Source organism: Equus przewalskii, chromosome 3, assembly GCF_037783145.1.
Source record: "Equus przewalskii isolate Varuska chromosome 3, EquPr2, whole genome shotgun sequence".
Taxonomy (NCBI): Eukaryota; Metazoa; Chordata; class Mammalia; order Perissodactyla; family Equidae; genus Equus; species Equus przewalskii.
In genome coordinates this window covers 47666337-47693584 of record NC_091833.1, presented here as the reverse complement: position 1 = coordinate 47693584, position 27248 = coordinate 47666337, and the positions used below count along the sequence as shown (strand labels likewise).

Below are 27248 nucleotides of genomic sequence, written 5' to 3'. Positions count from 1 at the left end.
TCATCAGAAAAGGAAGAAACTGAAAATCTACTCTGTTATCAGGCAGAATGTTGTTTCTTTTTGGTGTTGTACCTTCTCATCCTTAAAAAAAAATCACTATGAATAATTATTATGTCTGTTATTGTTCATGCTGCTAGAAAGGGGCAGAGGTTGGATTTGAAAACAAAAATTTTCTGTGCTAATGGCATGTGTGTGTAAGAGGTATTTTTTGTTTATTTAGTTTTATTTTTGCCGTAAAACACCACCAGTTTTGGGAGAGAGACAAAGGATACTTAGGACTACCTCAGATGTGGGGACATCAGGTGACTCTTCACCATCTTTGGCTCATAGTGAAAAAATATGAGGGCTGTCCAAATTCTAGGAAGATATTTGAAAAATGTTGGAAAAGGAAAAGGTGAAGGAGTTTTCATTTAGTTTCTTTTACCTGCACAGACAGACATACCTGTTTGTGTCTACGGTAATCAGTTTCTAAGACCACAGCTCTGAAACCCCACAAGTGGTGGGTGTTTTATGCCTTCAGATAATGCCTTTGGAATCATGGAGGAAAGTGTATTACTTCTTTAATGTATTTTACTTTTACTCTAATTTTAAAAAGGTAACATATTGATCCATACAACCCCTTTAAACTAGAATTCATATCTTCTTCACCATGTCAGATAAGAAATTCACCTCTAGTTTTATTCAGAATGGATCCACTATATGATGTTGCAGTCTGTTAAGGATAATGATAGTATTTGCTGAGGTTGTAGAGATCACTGCATAAAGTACTTCCTGGGAGCTTTCTGTTAAATCCTGGTGCTAAAGAACAAAGGATACTGTTTCTTCAGTTGTGATCAAATGGAGTTTCATACCACTTCTAATAGGGTCAGTATCATCTGTGTAGCAGGTATTGTTTACAAGTCAGTCTGATTTTTTGTTTACTTATACAGCTTTAAAGATATAATTAGAAGACAATCATCTTAGATAATGAATTTATTTTTCCAAAGAAAATAATATTTATGGTAGTAAAGGCCCTTGGACAATGGACAGATCTAGTTCAATCTGTATATTTTTAGGACCTGTTAAGATTAAAGTGGCTATCACTTCTGAACCAAGAAACATTAGGTGATGAATGAGGAAATATGTTTATTTTCTCTGATTTGGAAATTTATAAAAATATATGAAAAGATATATAGTTTGCTAAGGAATTAAAGGTAATTGTTAAAATTATAATAAAAGATAAAATTAATGTGATATAATATTATATTTGTCTTTCATGAATTTTTGAAGTTGATGTGATGATATATTGTTTAATTCAACTTGTTCAGCATTACTGTTTTCAAATGTTAGCTATTTTTAGATTATTGAATGATTTTATAGTTTGAAAGACTTTCTTAATTTATGAATCTCTAAAAGTTGTAATTCAACATAAACTCAAAATTATAGCATTTGTTTATGGTAGTGAGACAGAAAATATGTTTCTTTATGTTTGAAATGCTGATGTGTTCAAGTTAAAACTTCATTTTCTGAAATGCATTTACTCTATATATACTAATTGTGTATTATTAGGCACTGATGTCTCAAAGCAAAGTAGACATGGTCTTTGCCATTAAGAAACCTAAGCTAAAATAGTAAAGTCAGATAAACAAACAGATGTTTCTTATGGTAATACTTGAGGATACATAAGGGAAGAGTATTACATTCACAGAGAGTGAGAATGGCATCAGAGATGGCATCCTGGAAGAGTTGATAGTATAGAAGTAGGAATATTGCCACATCAAAGTTATAGGAAGGGCATCTCAAGTAGGTGGACCCACGTCTGCAGATGCCCAGAAGGTGGAAATGAACACAATATGGCAAGTAGTAATCAGTGCAATTAGCAAGTGAAATGTGAGGAGGGGAGTATTGAATCTGGAGATGTAGAAAGCATCCAGACCTTGAAGAGTCTTTCTAAAGAATATGGATAATTCCAACCTATAGATACTTTATTTTTCTCTTGTTTAGCTGGAAAGCTCTCAGTAGGAAATAAAGAACTTCACTTAAAAGGCTATCAGTAGACAAAGTGAAATCTAAAACATGTTTATCTCTAATAGATTTTATATCTGCTCCATGTCGTCCCATTCAATGTGTAAATATCTCTTAGTATCTATGATGTTTTTACTTAAATAAATTAGTACAAATATATTAGTAGCCTGAATATATTATTTTACCCAATGGAAGTCTGGTTGTTTTCATTAAGTATTTAGGAAGAGGAGAAATTGTTGTGACATTTTTTTCTGAAACTTTTTCATTAGTTAAATCCTTAGAATACTTGCTAAAGAGATATGGAACTGAGTCACACTTTCATTTTTAAATGCTGGTACAAATGCAAGAAATACTAAAAAAAAGTCAAGAAATATTTCAGTATACATAAATTCTGAAGATAGTTCAGTAATAATGGTAAATATCTTGACATTAATGCATTGAAGGCCATAGGTTCACCACCAGCTGCAAATCATTATGGTTGATAATGCTCTAATTAGAGTAAAATTCTTCACCAGGCATTGAATGGAAAGAAATCTTGCATGTAAATGAAATACCACAACAGAGAATGATGTTAATTAAAGCATTATTAAGAGTGAAATCATGAAAAAAATGTATTATCTTTTGTATCCACTTTAGAAAATCTAAGCTGGGAGGAAAATGAGATAGTTCTAATTTGTGAAAGATTTCAAGAGCTAAAATGTCTTTGTTTATATTTTAAGCTTTCTTCTGCCAAAACCTTATAAGAATACTTAAATATTTTGGAAGTGGTTCACACATAGTTTGATTCGAATTCCAATTCTGTGAGTACAACTAAAAATCGGCCAGTGAAGATCATGCAATGTAAATCTGTTAGATTTTATATCATTTGGAACAAAATATCAAATATTTATGAATGCATATTTGAAAAAGAAAATATTTTACATCTTTGTCACATACTTCTTCAAGGACATGAAGGTGTTTTGTATGATCAATCTCATAATATATCTCTAAAGATGATAAAATGGAGGCCTTGTCATTTTATGTAGTTATTTGTTATTGTTTAGTTAGATAGTTTTGGTTGCAAAAAACCAAAAATATGAAATAGTCTCATTCAAGTTGACAAAGAGAGTGTGAATAGTATGGTTAAGGAATTAAGTGAAATTTAGAAGCAAATCAAAACAAAACAGAATTGGAACCAAATCATGGCACATTATGAAAACCAGTGAAAAAGAGCACTTACCAAAATAGCAGGATTAACCAGGAATTCCTGATGTGGAAGCATATCTAGGCCTTTAGTGGCACAAGCACTTGGCTCTTTACTCTAGTGAAAGCAGAATATGCCATGATGATTCTGAGATGACCTTGTGGTTAGATAAGACTTAGTTTCTTCTTATTCCTGCTTTACCACTTGTTAGTTGACTGACATGGACAAGTTACCTTTCTACTGTAAAATGTCCATAGTAATATTATTTACTTCTACAGTTATAAGCGTTAAAAGAGATGATGTGTGTAAAAGTGCATGGTACATCATAGCCTTTTCTCCTCTTCCTTCTTTTTTTTCCTTCATCATCAGTATCCTGACATTAACATGGTTCATAAATTTTCTATGCTTCTGCTTCTCTCACTATGTATTCTCACTTGTCTCCACATTACCAGTTGAATTAGCTTTCATTCATCTTTTCTTCAACTCATAGCTGTGGTTTCCTTATAACTTCATCTTGTTTATAACTCTACTCTAAATCCTTTGTGGTGTGGTTTGGTTTCCTCTGCCAGTGGCCAGATTATCTCTAAACTTCCTGAATCAAATTCCAAGAGGAAGAATCTGTCCCAATTGGTTTTTCTTTGAATGGAAATTTTAGTGTCAGGTCATATCTTAGTCTAGTCTGTGACTCTGTGAAACGCAGGTCATTAACTTGAGTTCCATGGTACATCTGGGCTGGCCAACAGAGGCAGTGGTGGGGCGTTTTACCCAGAGGACAATGATCATGCTGTCACGTGCCTACGATCGCTAAATAAATAGACATAAAAGTTAAGATTAAACAATTTACCAAATTATAGAACCATTGTGAGTAGTAAGGCTGGGTCCTAAATAGTGATCTTGTGTCTCCCAATCCAACAGTCTTTTGAATAGACTTTAAATATTTTTGGTAATCTTGAAATTTTTGCATCGTTATCAAATTTCTATGCAAATTATTGGATAATTTTGCTACTTATAAATTCAGAGAAATCCTTGAGTATCAGAATTTTATTTATTGTTTTAATATAGACTAAATTCTATTCCATGTCTTGAAAACCAATATTTTTTTAAATGTCTTGTTTCTAATTGAATTCTATTGACTTGTTATATTTGTTTCAACTTTTCTTAGGTTGCTAAGTTGGCTATCACAGTGCAAGCCTTGGAGTCCCAATGGGGGACTCTGGATCAAGACGATCTACCCTGGTCTCCCGGTTGCCAATATTCAGAAGAAGTATCAGCAGAAGACATGATTCTCTTCCTTCTTCACCCTCCTCCAGTAATACAGTTGGTGTCCACAGTTCCTCTCCTTCCAGCACTAACTCAAGCTCAGGTAGTACAGGTAAACGCAGGAGCATCTTCCGTACTCCTTCCATTAGCTTCCATCATAAGAAGGGAAGTGAACCTAAGCAAGAACCTACAAACCAGAATGTTAGTATTTCAAATGGTGCTCAGTCTGGTCATAGCAGTATGCAAAAACTGAGTTTGGAAGAACATATTAAAACCAGGGGAAGACATTCTGTTGGTTTTAGTAGTTCACGAAATAAGAAGATAACAAGATCTTTGACAGAGGATTTTGAAAGGGAAAAAGAGCACTCAACTAATAAGAATGTCTTTATAAATTGCCTAAGTTCTGGCAAAAGTGAGGGGGATGATTCTGGATTCACAGAAGAACAAACTCGCTGTTCCGTTAAGCAGTCAACAAAGAAGCTGCTTACTAAATCTTTTTCATCTCACTATAAATTTTCTAAGCCCGTTCCACAGAGCCAATCCATTTCATTGGTACAGCAATCTGGATTCTCATTGGAAATTACACAGTACCAAGAGAGGGAACCAGTGTTAGTAAGAGCTTCTCCATCTTGTTCTGTGGATGTAACAGAACGGGCCGGAAGCTCTTTACAATCTCCATTGCTTTCTACTGATCTTACCACAGCTCAGACACCTTCAGAGTTCTTAGCCTTGACTGAAGATTCTGTGTCTGAAGTAGATGCATTTCCTAAAAGTGGAAGCATGGCATCCCACTGTGACAACTTTGGCCACAATGATTCTACCTCTCAGATTTCTCCCAATCCTGCTGCTGTTACAAAAACAACAATAGATTTTATGGGAACTCTTCCCTGTGCAATTTTGTCTCCTGGGAAATACAGGTTAGAAGGTCGATGTAGCACTGAATCTAATTCCTTACCAGAAACCTCTGCTGCTAATCAGAAGGAAGTGTTATTGCAAATCACTGAACTACCTGTTATGAATGGGAGTGAATCCGAGACTCATCTGTCAGCAAATATGCAAAGAGAACATATGGTGTTACAAAATGGTGAAACAATGCTGGCGACAAGCTCCCCAAAGAAACTTGGATTTTATGAGCAACACAAAGCATTAGCTGAACGTGTTAAAGCGATCCATCCTATTTCAGATTCAAGGATAATACCCTCTTCTGGTGATCATCATATTTTTAGCAAAACATCATATGGCTATGATGCAAATCCTGCCAAAGGTATGATGATTTTCTTTGTATAATAAATGATATGAATTATGATTTTCGTTATAATTTATTCAATTTTCTTACTCCATTTCATGAATGGAAACTACATTTTCTTTATTTTTCACTTTCTATTATTCTTAGCTATTTATAATTTGTTTTAAATCATTTCTCTATTTAATTTTAAACTTACTTCAATTATATTATGCTGAAAATGTAATTCAGCAATAGTCCTCATTTTTCTTAGTTGTGTTGTCGAGATTCTGACCCTTAGAAGAAAATAGAAGGAAACTAATTTTATTTGCAGTGTGGCTTTATCTAAAATAAGGACGATCTCTTTTAGAATTTATGATAGAGTATTGATATTTCTTAGTTAATGAAATGGATATGTTCTAGCTAAAGTCATTATAAAAGAAATTTGTATAATTTAAATTGTATTTCCTATTTTAACAAAGCTTGCATTATTGAATAGGATGCGTGTTTTGGTACCAATAATCTCTGTCTCTGGATATGATAGAATTGCAAGCTTTAAAAATACTGTCTTTGAAGGCTGGAGACCCTGGTTTCTAACCTTGCCTCTGTCACTAACTACCTGTGTGACCTTGGGTACCTTCTCTTTGGTTTAAAGAAAGGGAGAGGAGAGGTTGAATTACTCCGATCTGTTATTTAACAGAAAACTTTGTTATTTAATATAAAATTCAGCTCAGGAGAATTGTTGAATAAATACCACCTCGGGCTGTATTTGACATTATTTTTAATTCTTTTTTCTCTACTATGATTACTACCACTGCTGCTGCTGTTGCTATTGCTACTGTTACTAATTGTTCTTCCAACCCTGAATGATTATGTCCCATTTACTGTTCTCTGCCCTTTGGGTGCATTGATTTATGGAATCCTGAAATGACTGAAATCATTGCTATTATTGTAACCCACTTTACAGGCAAGACAGTTGGAGCACAGATAGGTTAAGTAATGTGTCAGAAGTCACAAAGTTAGTAAGGAATTGTTTGGGATACAAACTCTATGAGGTGGACACTAGTAATTTCCCCATTTTACCAGGGAGAAAACTGAGACCTAATTATATGGCTGGTAAGTAACAGAGCATTACATTACTCAGTTACATTAAGTAACTATCTCAATCCAAAGCTCAGACTCGTAATGACTAGGTTGTGCTATACACCAAGACCCTGGATGTTTCCAAAACTTTAAGAATAATACTAAAATATTAAATAAAATTGATAATAAGTCAAATTATATGTTATAATGTCAAGAATCACAAGATTATATGATTTATGTAACTAGTCCCTCCATGAATATAGAAATTTTAAAGTTTTAAATGCATGAATTAACTTTCTAATTATGTTAATATTTTTCACATTTGATACAATATCACTTTTGCCCATCTGCATACTTTTTTCATTTTGATCTTGTGAGCCTTGTTTGTACTTTTGGCTTTAGCTATACCTGCTTAATTCTTTGACTCTAGTATAATGATAAGAATGATGATGGTCATCCTTTTGGTATGCTTAATGTGTGCCAAAAAATGTGCTACTTTGAGTCCTTTGTTTTATTTAATCCTGACCAAAATTTTATGTGGCAGTTATTGATAACTATTTTAGGATTAAGTTTAGGATTAAGTTAATAACTTTAAGAAATCACATTGTTAGCAAATGGTGGACCTCAGATTGGAATGCAGGCAGTTTTTAAAAGAAATAATATAAAAAACGGAAAGAAATATAATTATACTAATTATATCTAATTCTTATTTAGAAATGATGACTTGCCTCAATGTCAAATTGAATACTGTATATATTTATCTCTATGGAAACCAGGGAATGACCAACAATTATCTTGCTGACTGTTAATCTGTTGACTGAGATCATAATTGCAAGCCATTTAACACATTAAACTAATTTCACTGAATTTGACAATGTGATGCCTATTCTTGGGCATGAGCTGCTTGTTCATGTAATCTACAACTCATAAAATAGAAATAGGCAAATAAACTGGTCGTGTCAACAGGTAAAGATGATAGTATACTATCCTTCATTTTGTGATGTTCATCTGATATTCATAAGGATTTTATAATTTGTAAGTTTAAAGTTTTAAAGCCAGTTAGGAAATTTATTTTGTGCAAGAAAGAGTTGCTAAATTGCATAATATTAAATTTATTCTATATTTATTATGAAACATGTTTAAGCTAGTATTTAATACACATCTGAATCTATTAAGTGTGCATTTCTATCAAAATTAATAATGGAATGTTGAGCTCTCTGGCAATTTAATTTCTATTCATTGGCTTAAAAACTTACTTAAAAAGAACTGCTATATGTTGGCCTAATACGTAATAGCCAAAAGTCTTTAAACCGATAGATCAGCCTAAATAGAACAGTTCATTCATTCGTTCAACAAATATTTGTTTTGGCACTGTTTCAGGCACTAAGGGTATAGCAATGAACAAAACAGCCATAAATTTCTACCTTCGTGAAGATTACTTTCTACTCTGGATACCCAATCAACATATAAGTAAATCAATGTCAGATGGTGATAACTACTGAGGATAAGTTTAAAGAAGAATAAAGGATTAGGAAGTAGGGGGTGTGATTGTAGTTTACATTTTTTTCAACTTTATTGAGGTAGAATTGACAAATAAAATTGTAAGATATTTAAGGTGTACACGTGGTGATTTGCTATATGCACACATTGTGAAAGGTTTCCCCCAAATCGAGCTAATTAACACATTCACCACCTCACATTTACCCTTTTTTTTTGAGAACATTTAATTTCTGCTCTCTTCGCAAATTTCGAGTATACAACATAGTGTTATCAGCTGTGTCACCTTGTAATACATTAGATCCTCAGACTTTATTTATCTTATAACTGAAAGTGCCTACCCTTTTATCAACCTCTCCCTATTTCCCCCAAGCCCCAGCCCCTGTCAACCACTCTTCTATTCTTTGATTTTATGAGTTTGACTTTTTTGTGTTTTAGTTTCCATGTATAAGTGATACCATGCATATTTGTCTTTCTCTCTCTCGCTTATTTCACTTAGCATGAATCTGTATGTATTGTCACAAATGACAGAATTTTCTCCTTTTTTAAGGCTGAATAATATTCCACTGTGTATATATGCCACATTTTCTTTATCCATTCATGCATCAATGCACACTTAGGTTATTTCCATACCTGCTGTGCATAATGCTGCTGTGAACATGGCAGTGCAGATATCTCTTTGAGATAATGATTTCATTTCTTTTTGATATATTCCTAGAAATGAGATGGTTAGATCATATGGTTCTATTTTTAATTTATTGAGGAACCTTCATACTGTTTTCCGTAGTGACCGACAACAGTGCACAAGGGTTTCCTTCTCTCCACATCCTCTCCAACACTTGTTATCTTTTGATTTTCTACTGATAGCTGTTTTAAGAGGTGTAAAGTGGTATCTCATTGTGGTTTTGGTTTGCATTTTCCTGATGATTAGTGATGTTGAGAATCTTTTCATGTACCTGTTGGACATTTGTATGTCTTATTTGGAAAAATATTTAGGTCCCTTGCCCATTTTTAAATTCGGTTATTTTTGTTTTATTTTGCTATTGAGTTGTATGAATTCCTTGTATATTTTAGATACTAACTCCTTGTGAGATATGTGATTTGAAAATACTTTCTCCCATTCCATAGGTTGTGTTTTAATTTTGTGATTGTTTACTTTGCTGTATAGAAGCTTTTTAATTTGAAGTAGTCCCACTTGTTTATTTTTGCTTTTGTTTCCTCTGCTTTTGGTATCAAATTCAAAAAATCATTGCCAAGACCAATGTCAACGAGATTACCCCCTATGTTTTCTTCTAGAAGTTCTATAGTTTCAGGTCTTAAACATTCATGTCTTTAATCCATTTCGAGTTGATTTTTATGTATGGGATCCAGTTTCATTCTTTTGCATGTGGCTTATCCAGTTTTCCCAACACTTTTATTGATGAAACTATCCTTTCCCCATTGTACATTCTTGGGTTGTCAAAAATTAAGTGGCCATATATGCATTGTTTTATTTCTGGTCTTTCTGATCTGTTCCATTGATCTATTTTTCTGTTTTCATGCCAAAACCATACTGTTTTCATTACTATACCTTTGTAATATAGTTTGAAATCAGGAAGTGTGATGCTTCCAGCTTTGTTCTTCTTTCTCAAGACTGCTTTGGCTATTTGGGTTCTTTTGTGGTTCCATACAAATTTTAGGATTTTTTTTTCTATTTCTGTGAAAGATGTCATTGTAATTTTGACGGGATTGGATTGAATCTGTAGATCACTTTGGGCGATATAGACATTTTAATGGTATTAATTCCTCCAATTCGTTAACATAGAATATCTTTCCATTTATTTGTGTTTTCTTCAATTTTTTTGATCAATATCTTTTAGAGCTTTCAGTGTAGAGATCTTTCACCTCCTTGGTTAAATTTATTCCTAAGTATTTTATTCTTTTTGATGCAATTGTAAATGGGGTTGTTTTCTTAATTTCTCTTCTTGATAGTTTCTTGTTTTTAGTTTGCATTTTTGAGTATAGTGAACAGGATATTACTCAAGGTAACGTATTAGCAAAGATTTGCAGGTGGTTAGAGAGCAAGCCATACAGATATTTGAGAGAAGTATGTTAGTGCAAAGGCTATAGGGTAAAGATCCTGGGTCTGGAGCATGCCTGCACTGTGCCAGGAACAGCAAGAGGTCCAGTGTGCCATAAACAGGGTGAAGGAGGGGGGAAGTAGAAGATGAGGTTAGAGAGGTGAACAGGTGAGTGATAGGGAGGCCCCCAATGTGGGTGTGGAGAGTAGGGTCCTATCATGAGGGACCTGCTGGGCCATTGGAAAAGCATCAGCTTTATGACTAGAGGAGTGACTGTGATCGATCTCACTTATGTTTTAAGCATATCATTCTGGTTACCATGTGGAAAATAGATTGTGTGTTGGTGGGGGAGAAGCAGGTGGGAGTAGGCAGAAGCAGGAGACTATCAAGAAAGTATTGCAGTAAACGAGGCAAGCATTGATGGAGTTTGTGCCAAAATATTAGTGGGGGAGGTAGTGAGAAGTGATCAGATTCTGTATGTGATTTGAAGGAACTAAGGATAGGATGTGCTTATCAGATTTATAGGAGGGATGAAGAAGCCAAAGATGACTCCAAGGTTTTGGACTTCAAAGTGATTACATGATTAAGCAAACTAAACTTCCACTATTAATTCAAAAAGTTTTCAGTGATAGAGAATTTTTGAATGACACTAAGAGTTTCCTCTTTGCTTTAAATGGAACATTTATAAAAACTACATTTAAGCTTTTATATTAATTTTTATTTATTTTTTTAATAGTTCTCGCCAGTAGCCTGAGTCCGTATCGTGAAGGAAGATTTGTAGAGAGGCGACTGCGATCCTCGTCAGAAGGGACTGCAGGGAGTAGCAGAATGGCTTTGAAACCAAAAGATGGAAATGGTGAAGAAGGTAGTAGTCTAAGAAAGCAAAGGGCAAGTTCGTCATCTTCAAAAATGAACAGCATGGTAAGGATATACGTATGCCTACATATGATAACATCATTCCTTATGTATCTGGCATGTTCATGCCTCTTGCAAAATGAAAACAGACTGAAGAATAGACACCTCATATTTGAAGGGAAAATTGGTCTCCATAGTCAACATCACAAATCAGAGAGGCTAAGTTTTCACTTGACTCTAATGGGTCACAACAGATAGGAGCATCCCATGATAACTACCCTTAATTCTTGTCTTTCTTTCTTCCATGGAAAGTTTGATATTCTCCATTCTAGAACAAGACCCTAGAACAATACACAAGCTAAGAAAAATGCTTGAGGATACCCTCTGACATCATCATTGCACACCATCTCTCCACCGTCTAGCCACTCAAAAATATGTCCTGTTCTAAACCATGCTTATGCCGGTACCACCGGACACCCTTTAGTGGACCCTACTCTGCTTGTCCTTCCACGGATGCCCCTCCACACAGGGTGAGAAGCCTTTGGGGTCAAGGCAAAATGCCCATCCAAAGCTTTAACGCATTCCAGGTAACTTAGATTCCAGATTCCTGGTCTAAACCATGGGAGCCTGCTTTTAGGATGAGGGTAGAGGTGGGGTGTATAGGGGTTAGGGTCTGAACTTGCACTTGTGGGCTGGAGTGTCTTAGAGGCATGTGTGTGATGCTCCCTTATAGTGTGAGGGATGGGAAGAGATGATGAAGGGACTGCCACCCAAGGGGTCCCAGAGGCCTCAGGTCTCACAAATATTGGGGTGGGCTTGCCTTTTGGAATTCATTTTACTTACTTTCTGCAAATGTGTCTTTTTTCCAGCGGTGTCTTTAATTTCTAGTATTTAACAGTATTTCTTTAAAATGATCTACCTACCTACCTATCTATCTATTCATGGATATATGTGAAAAATGCTCAAAACTGTCACTTATGATATTTCTATGTATTTTAGATAATTATGTTACAAGTGAAAATGTTAGCTTATTTTAGTTCTGACAGTTGTATTGTGAAGAAGCCTTAAGTTACTGAGCACTATTGAGTGAGAGCAAAACCATTGTATTTGAAGTTAGAAGTTCTGGCCATTAGGTCAAGCTTGACCAGATTTTAATCTTGGGCAAATCAGTAACTACAAAACAACAAATGGCGATGGCTTTCCTTTTCATTTTATACTAAAAAGTGATTATGTGTATGTGTATTTATATTTGTGTATTTAGAAAGATATCATATTTCATCTTTCTTTTTGTTCTTTTGTGCTTTGAAAATGTTCCTTTATTATTGTGGCAATTGGTATTTTTTGTCTAAGTACAAGAAGATATTAAAAAAGATTTCCAATTGATGCAACATTAAAATTTATGACTAGTGAATTATTGTGAAACATTTCTTTTCACAAAATTTCCATTATTCCTTCATAGAGAGGTATTTATATTAATAATTGTGCACTATTTATTACACTTGCCCAAAGTTGGACCTGTACATATCCTTTATATCTTGTTTTTTCATACTACGTTTAAATAATTCTCCTTGTAACATCACAAAATTACTCTTTGTCTCAGATCCACTTTCAAGATTTAAAATTTAAAATGTCAAAATGCGAAATGTGACTGTTCTTTTATTTGAGGCTTTTTATAAATTTTGAAGCGTCCCTGCAGTGATGTCGGTCTTCCACTAGAGGGCAGCATTACATCGTTCTTGTGCAGGGCGAGAGGCTATCAAGGTTGTAACTCAAGCTTGATTGAAATATCGTGCATGTTCACTAGATTTACAGGTACAACTTGTTGAAATAAATACTGACGTGCTTGAATTTCCACACAAAAGCTATCAAAAATTACTTTATGACTTTACTGTTTTCCTTTGGATTTTGTAATTAATATCTCATACTTCAATTAATTTACAGTTTAGTCGTTAATTTAAAATACATAAAATATGTTCTTTAACTCATAGCAATATAAGGAAGAGATGCTAGGATTCTTTTGGTAATTTTAGATATCTGTGAAATAGTGACATATATTTAGAAAATGATGTTTATATATTTAGGAAATTATAGCTTTCTGTGTGAAAAGTGACACGCATTTTCTATGTTCCTCTTCTAAATAATTCAAGCGAATATATGTGTTTAAGAATACATCTATGGTTCAGTTATTCTTTTCTTTTATAGTAATAATAATACTAAGATGTATTTTTAATACTGGTTTGAACCAAGGGACTACTCTTAATGCTTCCCATATGTTACCACATCCAGTCCTCGTAATACTATGGACCAAGTGATATTGTCATTGATCACATTTTGGAAAAGGGGAAGATAGGGCACTGAGAAGATAAGCAACTTGCCCAAAAACACAGATAATAAGTGGTGGAGATAAGATTTAGGTTTGGATCCTAGCTGTCTAAATTTAAACCTACATGCTTTGATGTAAATGTAATAGATTTAAAATTAATTTTTCATGCATTATATTTGTATAACGAAGTTAACACATTTAAGGCAACCTATACTTGTTCTAAGTCTAGACTACAACCCTCTGTAAGGGATGTGAAAAAGAAACAAAATGTAGCACTTATTCTGTACTTAAGATGTAATATTTCTTGATATGCTGATGAATGGTATCATTGTCTTTGCTGAGAGATATCTCATCCAAAAAGGAACTTTGTCACAAAAGAGGGTAATCGTACTTAGGAGGAAGTTCATGGAGATTCATTTCTACCAGTAGGTTATCGCTCTGTTAAGGTGCTGAGGGTTCCGGAATGACCAAAGATATGCCCTAATAGGTTAAATAGACCACAATTCCAGTGTTTTGTGTACTTTGGGGATATTTCAGTCTGAAAAGGAAAGGGCAGAATGTGTTTACTATTTGAACATCATGGTTCAGAAGAAATTGCACTTAAATTATTACGAGAAACCAAGCATATCTGTAACAATTTGATAAGCATGCACATTTATTGTATATTTTCAAACTACTTTAAATAAAGACTGGCCTTAATTTTTCTCTGAGTAACTTTCTTGATACTTTCCTTAGGATCATCCAAACATTTTTAAAAGCGTTTCTAGAAATAGGCTTGTTCTTTCTAGGAACTTTCCCTCCAGATTATGGTATGTAAATGAATAAATGTAAGGATTTGTCATGGTTTCTACGACAGCTTCCCACAGTGAAGTCTAACTGCAAATATTTAGAAGATCACACTACTCTAAAAAAAATATACCAGTGTGAGGATATGTTCATATGTAATGAACGAACAATACAGAAGACCTGGCATCATGACAGGAAGGAAAATGCCTGAGTGAACGAGTAAGGATAAGCAAGGCTATGTAATAGCAAATAGCCTCTAAATCTTAGCGACTTTATCATAAGGGTTTAGTTCTCACTTAGGGAACATGTTCAGTGCGGAAGGTAGTGGAGTTCCATTCACTGTCTCCTCCTTCTCTGTCCATTGCAAACACTGCCTTTCACCATGGCAGAAAGAGATCTCTGGAGGTCCTTGTCCAGTAATCAGTGCTCTGACCCATGAGAGACTCACTTCACTTCCTCTCACAACTCATTGAGCAGATTTAATCACGTGGCTCAAACTAGCCACAAAAGGGGCCAGGAACTAGTCTCCTCCTTGTGTCTGGAAGATGTAGACTCAGATGTGTTCGGTGGGCACTAATGACTATCATATTCCAAAATAATTTATTGTATCTGATTCTTTTAACCAACACACATTCCCTGCTTACCTCCTCCCTCCCTTCTGTCCACAACCATTTAATGGGACCCAACTTTATGCTTCACACTGCACTGGTCATTGTGGTTATAAAACATAAAGATGTCTTTGAAATTGAAGGATTCATTCATAACATATAAGTTTTGTGCTTTGGGATGTGCCCTCTTCCTGACTTGAGTTCCTGAGATGTGTATCTAAATTAACTTTACTTGGCACAGTGTCTGGGGATCCTACTATATTTGGAAGGGTTTGTTTTTATTACATTAAAAAGCTGGTCTGGGAAGTTGTGTTATCTTTTGATTACTCAGCAAATGCATCCGCAGAGTTGCCCTCAACTATTTGTGCTAAGTGATTCTGACAACATTCATTTGTGGCTGGTTTTACTCTGACACCACATAATTCCTCTCATTGGCGGTTTGGCATCCTGCTGCCTGTGTGTAGAAACTGTGAATGGCGTAGTAGAAACTACAGATGTGGTAAAAAATAAGGTGTAGGACTTCTTTGTTAGTAGAACAGACCAATTTATATTTGAGAAAAACGTAGTTACTTCCAGATCATTAGCATCTCGTGTCATATTTTAATTCTTTGATATGTCAAAATTCAGGATTTAAATATTATTGACAATAGATGAATAATCTAAGACTAATTAAGCCCTATGCTCAACAGCCAAGCACTTTACTATGCATTTACTTTTCTTCTGAGGCCTGCTGTTTTCTCTTTTATTAGCTTTTACTCATTCGTTCATTCATTCACAGTTTCTTTCAGTAAACATTTACTGAGAACCTTCTCTGAAGATGCAAAGATAAGAGAGACAGCACTTGAGGATTTTAGAGTTCCAAAATGGGAGATATTAACATGATCTGGTCAGTCCAACAGATTTAACTATTTGACCATCTTAACATTCAGAATGGGTGGGGTATGCTTGATTTGGATTGTGACCGTTGATATCAAAATACAAAAGGACTCAAAAAGGGCCCATGAACTCCTGTATCCCTAATTTATATGTACTTTATCTCATATGCTCAATTGACACTCTTAAATATGTATGTAACTTCCTCGTGTCTTTGGCTAATTTCTACCGCTGAGGCCCAGCTGCTAGTACTGAGCAAGGATTCTGAGAGTCAGTGGGACAGTAAGGAAGAAAATACAAAATGAACATTCAAAGAGTCAGTTTCACAACACTTACCTCTACCTTCCACTAGGCAGGAGAGCTCTACTGGCCTCGTCTGGTATATGCACTTTCACACTTTCATTTTTGTGGCACGAAGCTTCTTTGAGTTCCAAATTAAGAACAAAAGAAAGATGATGATTAGAGGATGTGTCTCAAGAAATTTCTCCTCTTAATTTTAAAATCTTAAATGAGACTTTCGAATATATAAAAATGTTAATGGCTTTTTGAGGGTTAAAAGAATAATCTCAGCTTTTGGTGGAACTCCTCAGTGGAATTAAAGCAAATATCATTGCATGCTACAAGGACATTTAATGAGAAAAGGAAGCTGTTAATCTTTGTAAGGAAATGGTCACACAAATCATTCCCCTAATCCTAATAAATTTTAAGAAGGAAAATCACAAGTATCACTCGTTAAACGTGAAATTATATTTGATGATAACTAGTACATTAGTGTTAGATCAATAGCCTTAATCCAGAAGGCTCTTACTGATTTTTCTAATTACTAATGATGCTTTTCATATCAATATAGTTCTACATTGCATCACGTATATAGCACCCACCACTTAGTTATTTGAATGTCTCATTTTACCTATTAAACATCAGTCTAAAATGGAAGAAATTTTGTATATATTAACGTTTCTTATATCACTTAGTATAGTGTCTGGTGCACAATAAACATGGGTGAATTAAAGGTAAAATTGCTGATGAGGTTCTGGTATATACTCATATAGGTATGAATTCAGGTCTTCTGTAAAATCATTGTGTGTGGTATACTTATACATATTTTTTGACATTTTAATTTATTATACAGATGTACAGATGTTTTATGATCATTGTTTGATAAAGCTGTGGTTTTTGATGCTAAGTCCTTGATGAAGAATGCCATACAAATTATTACATTGTTCCAGTGGCAACAATTCATTTTAGGATAATCAGCCTTATGGAATGGTTTCCACCATCATATCAGTACAATAGTTATGAACTGACCATACGAAGAAGACAAGAAATAGTCAATTATTTGCGACATTTATTGGAGAACTCATTAAAAAATATAAGTTCTTTATCAAATATGTCTAAGATGGTATTTTAAAACTCTCTACATATTTTATCTAGTCCAACCACTTCATTTGTTATAAACTTACAAATTCACAAATGCCTTTAGAAAAGCAGAATTGGATAAAATATTTCATTTGTTTTTTTCTTTCTAGCGTTTAGGATGAGTCACTTTCATTTAGAAGCTGTCACAATTTGTATGTTTGCTACACAATGTTGTAACTATAGACGTGAGCCATATAACAACTTTTTGGTCGATGACTGATGGCATATACCAAGGTGGTCCCATAAGATTAGTGCCATATAGCCTAGATTAGTGCCGTATAGCCTAGGTGTGTAGTAGGCTATACCATCTAGGTCTGTGTAAGTACACTGTATGATGTGCGTGCAATGAAGAAATCTCCTAACCGCATTTCTCAGAATGCATACCTGTTGTTAAGCCACACATGACTGTAGCTTATTCACAGAATTAACTCACTTCATATTAAATGACTTTAAGATCAGTTTGAGCAAATAGGTAAAATTGCAGTATCCTAATTATCACCGTTTCTGTTCATATAGTTCACATGAAAATGTACATAGGACCTAATTTTTTCCTCTGTGATTACATTGTTAAAAATCTAACATAAATTCAATTAGTCCACTTAGGCTTCTATAAGAAAATAGCACAGACTGGGTAGCTTATGCAGGACAGAAATTTATTTCTCACAGTTCTGGAAGCTGGGAAGTCCAAGATCTGAGTGCCTGCATTGTTCTTGCTTCATAACCAGCACTTCCTTGCTGTGTCTCCCGTGGTGGAAGGGGCCAGGGGTCTTGCTGGAGCTTTCATCTAGGCACTAATCCCATTCATGATCTATCCTCATGACCTAAGCACTTTCCAAAGGCCCCACCTTCTAATACCATCATCTTCTGGGATGAGAATTTCAACATATGAATTTGGGGCGAGGGGACACAAACATTCAGATCATAGCAATAAGTAACCATATTGTAACAATAGCAATATTAATATATGTTCAAAGCTTGATTAGAAGTGGTACGTATTTCTATTTACTGTTATTTGTCAAGGAAATAATTACAGACAGTAGTAGAAGAAAATTAAAGATTTTTTTCTCTAACCTACATCTAAGATACTCCTTAGACAGTTTATATCCCTCTAAAATTAAGAAATTGGGAAATTAAGGTTGTTTACCTTTTACTCTTTGGATTAGATGCAAAAGTGACAATTTTATTTTTAATTGGATCAGGTTACCTCAATTTTCTGTGAAATGAAAGCTATTTTATGCCTTTTTTAGGTAGCCCTGAGGGCTGGCACAGCTTTCATAGCATGAGAGAGAAAATTTATTGGTTCAGGATCCATGACAAATCTCTGACCATCTGAGCAGCTGTACAATCTGTAACAGAATTGACCTTGAGTAAAAGAACTACCTTTTCTGAGGAAATAGTCATTGGACTTTGAAGTTTTGACATTATTCTAGTTATACAATGAAGAAAAATTTATTCTTCTTTGAGTTATCCTATTATTTTGAAATTTAAATACAACAGTTTCAATTAATTTTAGTAAATTAAATAAGCAAAACAGATTTTGACTTCCAAGGTCAAGAAAGATATTATTGCAGTAGAATTACATCAATATTAAGCATTACAGTCAGTTTATAGAAAAGATATAAATATTTTAATACATTAATATTGTTTTTCAAATAATTTAAAAATTGAGACAAATATGTACAGTTATCTCACACGCTATCATATTTGCAATGTCAAGATAAGATTTAGAAAAGAATCACACATGTACATTTGAGTTTTCCTATGTGATGATGTTTTTGTTTAAGTTAGTCATTCCTACATTACAGTAGCTGTCACTCTTTTCTTTTTGGCTGAGCAAGATTTGCCCTGAGCTAACGTCTGTGCCAGTCTTTCCTCTATTTTGTATGTGGGTCGCTGCCGCAGCATGGCCGATGAGTGGTGTAGGTTTAGGCCCGGGATCCGAACCTGTGAAGCTGGGCTGCTGAAGCAGAGTGCATCGAACTTAACCACTACAACACTGGTCCAGCCCTGGAGTAGCTGTCATTCTATCACTTTTATAATTTAATTCAATGATCATTTTAGTCTAGTGCTAAATGTTTGCTCTGAAATGCCTCCATTGTTTATATCTGGCATTGTTCTTAGCTTGTTATACTAACCTGAAACAACCTAAGTACCGATCTTTTCAGTTCTTGCCCTTACACTCTTTACTGTATACATTTGTAATTACCTTACAAAATTATGATTTAGTATTGAGCTAGTTGTCTTCAACACTACCCAATGATTAGTGTATCTGCCAGTGAGAAACACAAAGAAATTTTTTGTCAAGAGAGACTCACATGAATAAGAGCTTTTATCCGGTGTCAAGAGGCACAGGTGAAGTGGGGAGAGAGCTGGAATAGCTTCCCAGCTCCCTGGGTCCTTTCTCTGCCTCTGAGGGGCCCTGGCCCAGATCACTGGATGAAGTTTGGATTGTTGGACGTATATAGTCACCTCATTTACACAGAAGGAGCCATCTCAAGAGAAAGCATCTGCATTTTTTTTCGTTTTAATTCTTGTCACCATACTGTACATTACATCCCAGAACTCATTGATCTTATAACTGGGAGTTATTACCTTTTAACCACATGAAACATCTCCATTTTATACTCAGATATTTATAGACTATACATGGACATTTTCCAGGGAGCCGTATCCCATAAATCTCTAAATTCTAGCTTTATGTTTCACAGAAATTCTAGATAATTAGGCACATTCTGCTAAAAGTAGTCCATAGATAAACTCACCTCCTAGCAAAAACCATGTACTTTGCAGTTTGTTTGCTAGGAGGTCTGTTAGTAGTGTTTACGAGGAGTTATAACAGGTCATCTGCCTTCTTACTTTCTAGGAAGCACACTCTATTTCCCCCTAAAACAAGGAAAATGCATCGCCAACCAGCTGCTTAACCCAGGCACCAAGTATAAACTTTAAACACTCTCTATCTTGTTCTTTCCACCCACTCCTAAAACATTTGATATTTACCCATCGGTTCTCTATTTCCTTTGATCTTAGGCATAGTACGTGTCCATGCATTCTTTCAAAGCAATCTTTTCTACTAGTCTTCTTGATTTCAACCCCTTGCCTCCTTTAGAACAGTGTTTCATCAGTGCATTTCTTCCATTTTTTTCTCCGGTTTCTTCTCCATCTCTTCATTGCTGTCAGTTTACAACACTGCCATGTTTTCCATCCTTGAGGAAAATAAACAAAAAAAACCAACCTTTCTCTATCTTGCATGCTCCTGAGTTCTCCACCTTGTCCCTCTTTTTCTCTACAGGGCAAACAGTTCTGAAAGAATAGTCTTGTCTTGCCAAATTCATCCCCTCCCTGCCCACAAACTCCTCAATTTCATGTATTTTAGCTCCTATAATAAACAGTTTCTCAACGTCGACACTATTGACATTTTGTTATGGATAAGTCTTTCTTGGGGTGAGGGCTGTCTTGTGCATTATAGGATGTTTAATAGCATCTATGACCCCTATCCATTAAATGCCAGTGGAACCCTCAAGTTGTAACAAGTAAAAATGTCTCCGTGGGGCCGACCCCGTGGCATAGTTGTTAGGTTCGGCACACTCCGCTATGGTGGCCCGGGGTTTGTGGGTTTGGATCCCGGGTGGAAACCTACACCACTCATCAGCCATGCTGTGGTGGTGTCCCACATACAAAATAGAGGAGGATTGGCACAGATGTTAGCTCAGGTGAATCTTCCTGACCGAAAAAAAAAAAGAAACTACTTCCACTACTTCCAGACATTGCACACTATGCCTTGGTAGGCATAAACCACCCTAGTTGCGAACTACTCTAAAGTCGTCAGTTACTGCCAATTTTCATATTTTTTTTGATGTAACATTGTTGAGGACTTTGCATACTTACACTGCTCCTTTGTGAGGGCTAACTCTCCTCTGGGTCTTCTCCTTCTTTTCTCCTTCCAGACTCCTCTCCAGGTGTCTTCTTCATACCCCACACTTTAAACACAGCTCTTTGCTTGGCATTTTGTTCTTGACCCTTTTGCCTGTTTTTTTTTCCTTTTTTTAAATCTGTTCTATCTGAAAACTTAAATGTAGTTGAAGTCGTATGTGGACTCTAAATGAAAAGGCTGGGAATCTCTAATGCATCAGAAGTCTGACAAAATCAATAGGCTTTGAAAAACACAATATATTGGATTTCTGGAAATAGAATGAGGGCTTGTGAAAGACCCATTTGCATAAAGAGAGAAGCTGAAACTCAGATGACTGAAACTTTGGAGTGGATTTGGAAAAATAGGCAGTGAATTGACTTTTGCCCTAATAGTTAATGGCTTCTCTCCCTTTGTTCCCCCCCCCCCCCCCGTCTATATTACTATCCCATTTCTGTTTTTATACACATTTATTTCAGCCTCCTCTTAAGATACTCCAGTAATTCTCAATACCCCCACCCCCCTCTGTTTCTAAAGTCACATTGGAGAAGCAGCAATTATATCACTTAAGATAGGACTTCTCTACATTGCAATAATTAAGTCTGCCCTCCCTGCTGTCACCCACTATTATGCTTTTTGTTTGTTTGTTTGTTTTTCAAATTGACAGCAGCTTAAGTTGAGCAAAGGACAGATAGTGGCAAAAGTTGTGGGCATTGTGCAAGCAACATGTATTTGACCTTCCAGGAAAGTTGGCAGTTGCCCACTTCTGTCCAGCTCTGGGCCTCTGCACTGCTGTTTCTGCTTTGTCTCCTTCAGAGCTTCCTGTGGATTATGCTCAGGCTGGCTCTGGTCCAAGAGGAGCTGGCGGTGTACAGAGTGTGTGCGTGCCAGGGGGAGGGGGCAGTTTTAAGCATGACTTCAAAAGGGAAGAAAATCTATAAAATACCATCAGTTCCTAAAAATATAAAAAGGTAATAATTTAATAAAAATGTAGTGAATTAAGAAACTCTTAATCAGCTTTATCATATATTTATACTTTTTCACACTTCTTTTTTTCTCCCAAATGACTTTAGTGTCTTTTAATCTTTAGCATCTTGTAAGAATATGCATTTTCATTTTCTTTTTGTGAAACTTGTCTGGAATAAAAGCACATTGCTTAAAAATCAAAGGCAAGCTATTTCTCCTCACACACAAACATGATCAAAACAGACACATTTACAAAACAGGAATTCTTTTTATGTCAGTTGAGCATGATTTTAACTTTTAAACAAGCAAGTATGGTGTGATGCAAGGAGCAAGCAATTTGGAATAGGACTCTATATTCTAGTCTCATCTCTTTCACTTAATAGTACTGCCCATCTCGTAGAATTGTTGTAAGGATCAAATAATATATTTTATGGGAAAAGGCTTTATAAATTTTAAAGTGCTATATGGATGAAAATGACACTTATTTTTACTAGAAACATGGATCAAAGCCAGAAACTGAAATGAAGTAGTATTGCCTTTTAATCACTTAGAAAGGAAAATATTTTAAAAGCCAAACTCACATTTAAAGTAGATCTTACCATGACAATAAGTTGAGTTGGGTCCCTTAAGCCACAACAAAAACAGTCCTTAAAAAGTTCAAGTTATTTGTGTATTAATGCTTTATAATGGTAATCACAAATTTCCATGATTTCTCATTTGGTTATTTTTTGGAAACTCATACATTTTCAAAATCAATTTATGTCTCTTAGAAAAAAATTAATTGAGAAGTATACTTAAGATTTGCATATTTTACTATGTTTATGTTACACTTTAATTGGAAAGTTTACTCCATCTACTTATTTGCTGATTATGAAATTAGGAAAAAAGCATCTGACCTTAAGATAGGTGCCTTGGCTACTTACAAAGAAATTTAATTTACATTCTTTGTTTTTTTAGATAAAAGGAAGTTTATTGTGGACATTTATGTGGATATGTATATAACTCATTATACAGTAACTTGATAAATTACTAATTTAAAAGTATCTTCTGTGAAATCTTAAGATAATGTCATCCAAAATAGTAATAGGCAATGAATTCAAAGACAAAAAATAATGTTGAAGAAAATAGTGAATTCTAGATTACTTTATTCTTTTACTTTAAAGATAAATTTTGAACTGTAATATGTTTAGTAGTAGTACTAGTCTGTCCTGTGCTGATTTGACATCTCTCACTTTATAACACACTCGAATTTTTGTTCTTGTCTTTCTTTTTTCTTCATTCTATTGGGAGAATACATCCACCAGTAGGGTATTCAGCTTGAATATTTAAACTACATGGATTTGAATGGGATAACAGCTGTTGTATAATTCATATCTTGTGTTAGGTGCTGGTTGGGATGACAGTATATCTCAGCATGCTGTTGCCTGCAGTAGATTTATGTTCCAAAGAAATGTGGATCCATTAATACAAATAGTGATTTTAAGTGAAAAGAAGATCAGCCACCTAGCTATGGTTCATGAATCACAGTGATTCTTTCTCTTTTATTTTTTAATAATAATAAAAGTATATAGAAACTATCACTGGGCCAAGTGGGTGCCAGAGTACACAGATCCTAAAGATTTAACTTGACCCAGCAGTCCGCTGAAGTTGCTGTAGCTGAGAAAAAAGAACTGAAGCAGAGATGCTGGGCTTACATTTAGAATAAGAGAAAGGAACTGTTAATGCGTGCTCTTCTCCAATAGCATTCGTCTCTCCAGGAAGTCCTGCATAACAAAGCGGACTTGGGACACCATTAAGTTTTATGAAGTGATACTATGATTCCTTGAAGGGAACTTACTGTTACGCAGCTGGAAGCCTGTAAGGTCTGTTAACTAAAGAAGTTCAAAGATAGCCACTGTTGTTCAGTATATAGTTTGGTTTGTATTTTTTGATTCAGTGCAGTAGGGTTGAACATAAAAGATGCTAAAATCTTCAGCTTTTCATGGTTCTCTCCTTGTTGTTATAAGGAGACCATTAGGTAATTTTAAGGAAATCAGAACAATTGACCCATAACAAGTGATTTTTACAGAAATTGTTTTTTGCTGTTGTAAAACAACAATATAAAGTAAAGTGATTTCCCAATTTTCACACTAAGACTTTGCTAAAAATTCCTATATTAATTTAAAAGTAAGAATCCTTTTACCATAAAACAACAAATTGCCCTCGTTTAATAAGCAAGCCTGTTTTACTAAAGCAATAGATAAAACCTTCATTAAAAAATACTTCTTTTTTTTTACAAAAACAGGATTGCATAGTAAAATCACAGTAAAATTGCTCAGGGTAAAGCAGCAGCCCAAATTGAAGAAAAATTCAAAAGATAATTCTGTTAATGGACTTAATGGCCAAGCAAAGTGAATTCTCAGTTGAAGCCACTGCTGGCTTTGTGCCCAGGACAAGTGTCTGGCACTGGTGTTCGAAGGGTTTCAGGATGGCATGGTGGACAGGAACGGGAGGTCTCTTTACTCATGGCAGCTGAGTTATACGAAATTAAGGAAAAAGAAAAGAAAGTCTTGCTTTGAAAACATCTTGGTTTCCTTTGAGGGTCATGGAATTCTTACATTCTAAAAAGATAGATTCCTTACCCCAAAGACACCTAGCTAGAACATGTAAGAAATTACTACTTCTGGAGTCTGACTATTCCAGATCTAAGTAATGTATCACAGAGTGAGCAGCAGCCCACTAACGAGTTGAACAGTAGAAGTGAGGGGATGCAATTAACTTTTAATTATTGGTGACGTAGCACAGAGGTTTAAGTAAGATCAATCCGAATCATTTCTTTAGCAAAGAACATTGTGCACTATCTACCCTGAGCCAGAAACTGAACTAGGCGTTGTGTGTTCAAAGAAATGTAAAACTTTACTTTTCTTTTCTTTTCTAAGGTTATGTCATATCTTTGTGCAGATAATCTCTTTCTGCAAACTGCTGTGTCCACAAAAGAGAACTTGTAGGAGGTAGAACTCAGATAAGTAGATTGAGCTGTCTTCCTCTCTGCTTTTTCTTTTTTTCTCTATACTTTCTTTTCTACCTCTTCTTAGCTTCAACTCCCTTCTCATAAATAAAAATAAAACATGAGACAAAATAACAAAATTCGGTTGGGTATCAATAGTATCAGATTCAAGAGAGCAGGTAACTAGGTATTGCTGCTTCTACTGCTCTCTCATGTGAATCTTTGACTTAGAAAAAAAGGTAACCAAATTTACCTCAGGACTATACAGCACCAGTACCATTTTGGTTACAACACATCACTTTAATCTTACTAAATAAATTTTATTTTTATTTATAATAATTTCATATTTACAGGAAAGTTAGAAGAAGTGTACAAAAAACTCCCATATATCCTCTACATAGACTCATCAATCGTTAATCTTTACACCTTTGCTCTCTCTCTCTCTCTGATACAGACATATGTATGTTATTTATATTATCTTCCTGAAGGATGTGAGGGTTAGTTGTACACATCATGGCCCTTTCCTCCTACATACTTCAGCATGTATTTGAACAAAGATATTCTTACATTACATTGTAAGTATCAAAATCAGGAGATTTAACCTTGAAATAGTATCTTATTTAACATAAATCCATGTTCAGTTTTTCCTAATTGTTTCAATTTTTTTTTTTAAATCCAGGCTCCAATCTAGAATCGTGTGTTCGGTTTAGTTTTCATGTCTCTTTAATCTCTCTTAATCTGGAATAGTTCCTCACCACTGTTCCTTATCTCACATGGCATTAACACTCATGACGATTATTTTGTGGAATGTTCTTCAATTCATGTTTGTTTGGTATTTCACTATTAGATTCAGCTTGTGCAATTTTTGGAGGGAAAACTACGTGTGTAGTATTGTACTCTCAGTGGATCACATCAGCAGGCACATGATGTCAGTTTGTCTTGTTTCTGGTGATGTTACCTTTGATCACTTGGTAAAGCTGGGTTTACTAGACTTCACCACTGTAAAGTTATAATTTTTCCCCTTGTTAATTAATAGGTAATCTCTGGAGACATACTGTGAAGTGATATAAATTCGTTTCTTTTTATGCAGAAGTTTTAGTATCCATTGATAATTCCCCCCCAAATTATTTTTTCCTGTGATACTTGCACAGTAGTGGTTTTATAACTCCATCATCCCTGCTGTGTTTATTAGTTGGCATTCTACTTTAGGAAAGTCTTTTCCCTTTTCCTCTGTTCAAGTAAGTATGCATGTATGCCTATGTGTATGTATGTATGCATGATTTATCAGAACAGAATCATGGGTTCCTGTTTTATTCAGTGGGTTATAATTCATTATCATTACTATTTATTTTGATGCTTAAATTCTTCCAGATTTTATCCGTGGCATCCCCTCAAGGTGGCTCTTGAATCCCTTTAAAGATTCAACTAATAAATATCTGGTCTTACATAGACTAACTGCTATAGCTGACACTGGAAGGCTAAGCGAAGCCACATTCTTATCAGTACTGCGAGTTGTGTGTCTGGGCGAGCTTCCAGCTCTTGGTGATGGAAATATTTTAACACTTTTATACTCTAGATTGGTACTATGAATTTTGTGTTATCAACTCATCCCCCAGTAATTTCAAAGGGAACTAATTGGCCACGAATGGTTTACAGTTAAACCCTATATTATATATAAGAAAATGTAATATATCTGACATTTTATTTTAGATTGAGTTACTCTTTTGCAATAAAGAAAATTAATTTTAAGTTCATTTATGTACTCTTCCATTCATTTATTCAATTAACATTTATTAATTGATGTTTAAGTATTGGATTTTGTTAAGCCCTGGAGATTCAGTAAAAATATCAACAGGGTCTGGGCTACTAGGGGTCTTAGGTGTAGCAAGGGGAGACAGAGAAGTAAACAGATTAATGTATAATGGTGTTATATGTACTTTAAAGTCACTACTGGCAGGGTAGAGAAGTGTCACAAATGAGAGAGAGGTAAATTCTTGAGTATTCACAAAAGATTTCATAGAGTAGGTAGTATCTTAAAATAAGAGTAGTTGCTGTAAAAGTATAATTTTTAAAAGTTGAAAATATGACTTTTATACACGTGTCAAAGATTTATTCATATTAATTAATGGGGGACAATAAAAATTAAAGGCAGTTCAAAGAGTATTTGAGGAACAGGTTATTTATAGAAAATTTAATGAAGAAATATTAGAATAAGA

At 34.8% G+C, this 27248-nt stretch overlaps 1 protein-coding gene across 9 annotated transcripts in view; it reads left to right on the top strand.

The window, feature by feature from the left end:
• CCSER1 (coiled-coil serine rich protein 1) overlaps positions 1-27248 on the top strand; it is a 1207616-nt gene that overhangs the window by 137347 nt on the left and 1043021 nt on the right. For all 9 annotated transcript variants that reach the window (XM_070614289.1, XM_070614290.1, XM_070614291.1 and 6 more), the window contains 2 exons: positions 4350-5711; positions 11046-11230. In XM_070614289.1, the coding sequence (XP_070470390.1) occupies positions 4391-5711; positions 11046-11230 (1506 nt within the window). In that variant the 5' untranslated portion in view covers positions 4350-4390. The remainder of the gene's footprint in view (positions 1-4349; positions 5712-11045; positions 11231-27248) is intronic.